This window comes from Macrosteles quadrilineatus, unplaced genomic scaffold, assembly GCF_028750875.1.
Source record: "Macrosteles quadrilineatus isolate MER2022 unplaced genomic scaffold, UCM_ALF_1.0 Scaffold_9__3_contigs__length_116548681, whole genome shotgun sequence".
Lineage (NCBI taxonomy): Eukaryota > Metazoa > Arthropoda > Insecta > Hemiptera > Cicadellidae > Macrosteles > Macrosteles quadrilineatus.
In genome coordinates this window covers 56,134,035-56,141,650 of record NW_026542602.1, presented here as the reverse complement: position 1 = coordinate 56,141,650, position 7,616 = coordinate 56,134,035, and the positions used below count along the sequence as shown (strand labels likewise).

The 7,616-nt window shown below is 37.4% G+C and overlaps 1 protein-coding gene across 1 annotated transcript in view; it reads left to right on the top strand.

The window, feature by feature from the left end:
- Positions 1 to 5,230: 5,230 nt before the first annotated feature.
- Positions 5,231 to 7,616, top strand: part of LOC129003466 (uncharacterized) — a 4,938-nt gene continuing 2,552 nt past the window's right edge. The window contains exons 1-3 of the mRNA XM_054431761.1: positions 5,231 to 5,395; positions 6,119 to 6,360; positions 6,606 to 6,693. Coding sequence (XP_054287736.1) covers positions 5,384 to 5,395; positions 6,119 to 6,360; positions 6,606 to 6,693 — 342 coding nt within the window. The 5' untranslated portion in view covers positions 5,231 to 5,383. The remainder of the gene's footprint in view (positions 5,396 to 6,118; positions 6,361 to 6,605; positions 6,694 to 7,616) is intronic.

The window sequence follows — 7,616 nt, the reverse complement described above, 5'->3', positions numbered from 1 at the left end:
GTTAACTGTCCTTATTTATTTACCATCTAATCTATTGCATTTATACTAAGCCATTGCCAACATCATGAAATTAAATGATAACTTCAAATTAATAGCAATGCAGTTTCCTAATGTCATTCTGTCATTCGCACACAATGGAATTCCCCCACCCTTTTATCAGCCTCCATTTCGTGATGATGGCGGCCATCTTGATTCACTACTTCCACGTCACAAGATTCCGAGGAAGTTTGGGTGGGTAGATCGCGCCCGTGTCGTGTCGTGACGGTTCCTCATCGCTGCGTCGCCACTTTTGCCAGCTCGAGCGTCATTTGGAGGAGAGTAAAGCTGCGCATTTAGCCATGATGCCGCGCTTCTCAGACAGGGTTGAACCGTTGGTTATATGTATATGATAATGCAAAATGCCAATTTGTATTTTTTTTTGTTTTGCGACGACTGAATCATACTTTAATATTCGTGAAGGAAGAACATTCATCTGTTAAGTTTTATTTACTTGTTAATTTCATGCATTAGGTACAGTCGAGACTGGACATCTAAAAAGTACCCTTAACTCCTTCTGTCCTTTACTCCGCGACCACGGAATGGGCAATTGACTATTTGGGCTGTATCAATAGTCAAAGAATTAACTAAAATAATCTCTCCAAAGTATCTATTCGTAGTAAAGGCCATTCCAAATGGATCATAAAGGCTGACACGATCCTAGTTGACGTTCCAGTTGAGGTTGCCAGTCACTGGAGTAGAGGTTGTGGCATTATCACTTAGATAAAATCCATTGGTGATTTGTTGGGATTTGAACCCGGGACCTTAGGAACTGAAGTCCTGCGCTCTAACCACTACACCAGCCCGCTGGCAGACCCAGTAGAACAAATATTTTTTTAAAAGGCATATGCCTGTTTCCCTCTCTCCCAAACTAAAATGTTAGCACCAGCATTCTTGAATCTGTCCCTGAAGAATACGCTAGTGTAATCTATAATTAATTTCAGCCTGGATGGCAGAGCTTTGCGCATCAAAGTGTCATCGCAGGTGAAAGTTCATCAAACTGATCTGTTGTCATTCAGCAGTCTCATAACCTCTTATATTTGTGTGGATCAACATGACGCCCTCTAATTATCCCCCAAAGTCCTCTTATCTATCCAATCTCGTATCCAGGCTTCTCTTTCTTTATTCGTCAACTCGTGGGTACATATTTCTCAAAGTTCATGACACAAAAATTTAGATATTGAGGGCACTGCTTTTTGATGGTAATTTTTTGTAACGTTTCAGCCATGTTTTTGTTCACTACAGTAAATAGACAACAATCATCCGCATAAACATGAAAAAGCGCTATCATATTCCAGTTGCTGTCAACGTGTAAACGGTTAAGTGCCAGTAAGTCGGCATTCCAGTCATCCCTTTCCAGTGACCTTCCAGTCATATCTCAACTGGAATGCCAGCCACTGGCAACGTGTAAATGATCTTTTTAAGATGAAACGCTTTGCCAGTAGATGAATCCCTTTCTTAAGCCACACTTTATTTTTCCAAAAATAAGTCTATATACATTGAATGTTGTCTAGGTGTTTCCTGTCCAAACCATGTTAAACCTCCGATTAGACATCTCCTGCAGAATTTTGAATGGGCCTATAGGTATCCTTAGTCCTTTTGTGAATTTCTGAAATTCTTTATTTAAATTGCCTAGGCATGTTTTTAGAACTTAGGCGTTTCCATTTTAGACCTAGTTATTTATTACGTGTCTGTAATTAATTGACCAAACAAATAAGAAGGCTTTGCTGATATACAAGTTCAAGTTAATGGTGAAGCTGATCAAAAAACCTAAGAGTAGGTCTACCTACCTTCCTCCTCTCACAAAACCTACAAACTAAACATATCTCTGTTCCAGGCGTAGACAATATTTTAGGTCGCCCTGGCAGCAGTTTTTTAGGCAGCAATGTTCGTTGTTAACAATTTAAATATTTTTCGTCTTACTCTTGGTACACAGGCCAAATTAATGTAATAGAAACTTTCTTGATTAGGCTGTTGTGAGCTATTGCTCTTGCGAGGTCACCAATTCAGACTCCAAGTAACAACATTGTAAAATTGCATGTACCTAAAGATTTCCTCGCGCGTGCGTGTGCACAAGAGGATGTGAAATATTTAGCATGATGTTGCATGAAATAAAGGTTTTTGAATTTAATTGAACTCTGTTAACCTCATAAGGTTGTCCTATCGCGGATCAATAGCGCAGGAAGCGTTGTCCATTGTCCCTTGCCAGTGATTATTAGGCCTACCATATGCAGCGTGGTTGAACACAGTTTCCATTGATAAAATTGTTAATGGCAGACGAATGACAACTGAAGTTTGTTGATGTCTGATAATCGATCTCTAGCAATCTACAACGAGCAGATGGGTGATCATCGTGGGCTTAGGTAGTTCTTGAAAACCGGTGTTTTGAGATAGATTTGGATGGTACATGGGAATGTTTAGTACTTTTGATCGGCATTTAGCCTAAGGGGAAATATTTAAAACTACACAACTGTCGGTAACCTCCTTCAGCTTCCGAGCTCTTGATTTTTAAAATAAATTTATTGTAATATTATAGTGTTTTGTCAAAATGGTAATTATTGGTATTATGGTAAAACCTAAAGAGAAATTGTCTGCCACCACTAAGAACTCCTATTTCAAATACAAAGAAAACACCAAACACTTTTCAACTTTCAAACCCAAGTAGCAATTTAATCCCACCCTTTAATACTCCTAAAAGTTTTGGAAAAAAGATTTGAAATTTTCTTGGAGGAAACGCCTAATTAAGCCTAAAAATCGCGAAAGGCTGGAAATTATATTTTTTAAGAGCATGTTATTTTATTCTTTTTATTTATTAGTCCATTAGGCTCTAGATCAATAATACTAATCAAGGTAAATTAGTTTACTCCATAGGATCTTCAAACTAATTTTGAAAAAGAGAAACTATATTTTCTTATTATTTGGACCATTTTGAACATTTTTTTCTTCTGGGACCTTTGGGCAAATGCCTATTTTACTCCACCCTGAAAATTGCGGTTGAAAATCGCGAAAAAATCTTGAAAATCATTTTTTCGGACAAGAACGATTTTTTTTAGTTTTTATGTTTTTTTCTTATGATTTAGGCCATTGTAAACAATTTTTTTCGGGAAATGTCGTTTTTTATCCTGAATGGTTTGAAATTCTCAAAGTACCCTATAATTGACCGGTTTTCGGGTAAACCTGGTAATTCTTTGTCCATATGGTAAAGGTAAATACCAATAATATTAATCACTAAGACTAGGTAACCTAAACAAACCAGCCTAACCTACTGTGCCGGCCGCACAATTTTTATTTCAGCTGCAGTTTTTAGATCTGGACGAAATGAGAGCATTATATTGGCTGTCATGGCGTGACGTCACTCTCTTCTCTTAAGGGAACACCATTACCACAACGATACGAAGTTTAGCCAATCGGTGTTCGAGTGTGGTGTAGTGGTTAGTGCCAGGGCTAGACATATCTCTAGCCCTGGGTTAGTGCACACGGCTGATGTTCAAGAGGTTACCAGTTACCACTGATAACAGATCGATTCCCACTGGTGACACGTTCTTTTTGTCAAATATTTTGCTTAGAATGCGATTACTTCTTAACTTTTAATCTTTTGTTAGAATTTGAGGCATTTGTAATTTTGTTTTATGAACAGAACTACTTTTTCGATTAGTACCTTTACCTTTACCTTTACCGGTTCTTCATCGTTGCCCAGCCATAGCTGGATAGATTGCGTCAAATGAAAAAATTAAAACTTTAAAACTTTGTCTATATACACTATATACAAGGCGGTGGATCATGATGTCCAAACTGAGTCAGGGGTTTCAAAAAATTCCCTGATGGAGTAGAGGGGCCTAGTCTTCAACTCCCGAGACATGTGCGCAACAAACGCTTTCACTGGCAGGCCTCTGATCTCAGCACTGAGACTATTGTACAGCTTTATGGCCATAGTGGGGAAACTGTTTGCTGTCTTACTGAGCCGATGGGATGGAAGGTCAAGTTGGCTACGGTTACGGGTATTGCAACTATGGAGGTCACCCCTTGAGCTAAAATCATTTAAGTTTTTCTTTATGTGTACAACACTGTTTAAGACGTACTGGCTGAACAATGTCATAACTCCCAGACGCATGAAAAGAGGTCTACAGTGGGCGTCAGCTTTGCTAGAAGTTACAATTCTGAGTGCCTTCTTCTGGAGTCTGAAGGATCTCCTAGAACCAGGTGCATGACCCCACAACTGCAAACCGTAGTTCAGATGACTATGGAATAGGCCATAATAGACTGTCAGTAAATACTGCTCGGATATCTCCAGCTTGATTTTGCGAAGCAGAAAGATTGTTTTGGATAGCTTGTCGTTAAGGTGGGATATATGGTCTTCCCATGTAAACCTTCATCAGATTTTTTTTTATTATCAGCAAGTTTTGTTAGTTAGGGTAGGTTATGACGGTTTAGTTTTATAAAGATAAAGATAAAAATATTGATTTTAAAAATTCAACTGAGTCAACAAACAACAATGAAAGACGTCTCTCAACCCTCAAGAGAAGAAAATGACGTCACGCAATGACAGCGAATAGAATGCTCTCATTTTGTCCGTACCAAAAAACCGCAGCTGAAATAAAAATTGTGCATTCCGGCCGTGAACTTTTGAGTTGCACACCACGAGTTTAGTTTAATAAATTAAAAGGTCGAATTAAACGTATTTTTTTCACGGTTGTGAATGTAATCAGAGCAAATTAAATTATAATTCCTAGAGTGTATGGGCCGGAATTTTACCTCCGGACCTGAACCCCCTGAACCTCTTCATGAGTTCAGCTCAAGATATTCATTTACCCCCGGAATTTTACCCCCTGGCCAGAAATAGTAACCCACGAATACGTGGTGCAGCACATTATTGTTATAAACGGAGTTCCCGTAGTTACTGTACTCGATTTAAAAAAACCCCTATAATACTGCAATTACAGTAATTAGATAAATGTTTTGCAACGAAGTTTTATCAAAAATATTTTTAACTATGCAACCTAAACAGTTTTTGATTATTCATTTACATAATTGGGGCCGTTTGAATAGTTTGGCAATTTATTAAATTTTAAGTTATGACTTTATAAACGCATTGTTAGGAAACCGCGGCAGACGACAACATTATCACTAATCGGGCGTTAGCGCTTGCGACTTGCGATTCGTGCTGGCGTTGCCGCCACCGCCACCCGCCATGGCACCCGAGTCCCGCCAGAAAGTTTGTCAAGCTAGAATCTAGAAATTAGGTTATGAATGTTGGTTGATTGCTAGAGTAAATCTATTATTTCTTTTTGAAAACCTCGGTATATATGTTATTTAAGTAACGGGAAAGACCCTTTCTCAACCATTACTAATGCAATTAAAGGTTTGTATTGTATTATTGGAAACATCATCTGCTTGAGATAGGCTTAAAGCTGTGTGTACTAAGTAGGACTAGGCTATCCTAAAGAAATAGGCTAACACACCTCATATGTTGTGATAAATACCTACTGCATTTTAGGGTACAGTTTCTTGCTAGATATACAATCAAATAAACACTCTTGATATCTAAGTTAGGCCCTAACTTATAGCCTTGTAAACTAAGTTTAAGATAGGGCCTAACTGGTTTTTGTAACCCGGGTAAAGGTCGATTCACAACATCAGTTACGGCACGTCACAGTACGAGTACAGTCACTTCAGGCACGTCACAGTTAACAAAAATATTCTTCAATGGATTTTCTATTGCGCTATCTACACTCATCCGTTGCAGTTCCGTCAGTGGCTCTGCCGGCGTCTGTCAGTCAATTTCAAATTTCTTTCCACCGATATTTTTGGATTATTCGGACGCCTGACGGATCTGTTTGAGGTTAGAAATAGTGTTTTTGTTGTTGATTGTGTTTATATTATGAGTAAACTTACTGGTTAACAATTAACAAGATGGACAATGATAATTGATAGAATTACAATTACAAGGTTAATAATTTAAAAATTTTGTGTGTAAATTACTGTAAATTTTAGAGACGGAGGACTGACTGAAACCAACTGACGGGCAGTAAGTCTCACACGTATAATGCTTTCATCAATGGTACCGGTACTCTGATAATTTCAGGAAACCAAAGAGATGGGGTCTAGAATGAAGAGCAACGGTGTGGGTCGCCGGAAGGACGGAGACGTGTCGTTGAACATGGAGTGTGGAGACGAGGACTTGTCGGAAGCTCAGCTATCCGCCTACAACAAGGCGATGATACAGTACAGAGAGACAACCAATAGCATTGATAACCTGCTGCGCGCTGGTGTCATCGACATCACAGAGCGAGGACAGGACTACATCTCCATTGAGTTTAAGGAAGGGTGAGTCAAAATTATTCATAGAAAAATATCTGATAGGCAAACTTTTTGGAATAAAGTGTACCAATACATAAGGGATTAGGCCCTACTTGATCGTTTTATTGAGGTAGAACATAACTTGTGCACATATAACTGCAAATATGAATGCCTAACTACCAATTAAAGCAAACAAAAGGATCATAAGAAGAAAGGTTTATTCAATATATGTTTATAATAAATTCAATTTGCAACCTGTAAATGTGTTTTAGTCTGAATGGTGTGAACGGCACCAAAGTGAAGCCCCCGGTGATGCCGACCAGTGGACCCAGACCAGCCGGCACCCCATTGCTGCTGTCGGTGAGTGGTTAGGTCAAAATGTCAAAAAATCAAGAAACTATAACTTAAAACATCCTATATGGATTTTTTTAAATATAGGAACCAGAATATATATTCTGCTATTCATAGGACTATAGATTTTTTAATATGAACCGGTTTTTTCTCAAAGAATCTGAATCAATTACCTGACAGACTTTCAAGATCCTTCTGTTTGAAGGAAAGATAATGTTTAGAAGATGGGAATGTTGATGTCATAATTTTAATTTTTGGATTCAGTTTCTAAGTTTACTTTCAACTTCAAAATGTCTTAAAATAGCTGATGATACCATTTTAAGTTTGTTTCAGTGTAATACGAATTGGTTTTGCTAATGCAGGGGTTTTGATTAAAAAAAAGAAAAAGAATATCTAGTCTAGTTAAATGAGCCTATAAGAAGAAAGTTTTCTTTTCTTCCTAAATTTGAAATTCTTTGATAGATCAGCTGTTTAAAAAATAATTCTTTCTGCAAACTCTCACTGAAATGTTTACATTACAATTGATTATACTTTTAACTTATATACGTTACTTAATTTAGTTTCATCCTACTGTAGAATATTATATTCTTTTTTCAGAAAATGTGTCATTTTGAACTATAAACTTGTCTTAATTGTTTACTTCTGATAAAGTTTTGTCAAACATATTATCTGTGTGTTTATAAGTTTATGTACCGGTAATGCAAATTTGAAGCCATGTTAGGGAGATTTTTTTGCAAACTATCGCTAAACTGTTTATTATTAGCAGTTTACATGTTGATAGTTTCTATATTTGAATGTCTCTCTGTTCTAATACTATACTGTTGGTTGACTTACTTATTTCCCGTTATATTCTCTGGAAGCATAGTGCGTCCTATAAAGTCACATGTACTGTCATCAATTATTGATCCATAACAATTGTAACACATAGACAC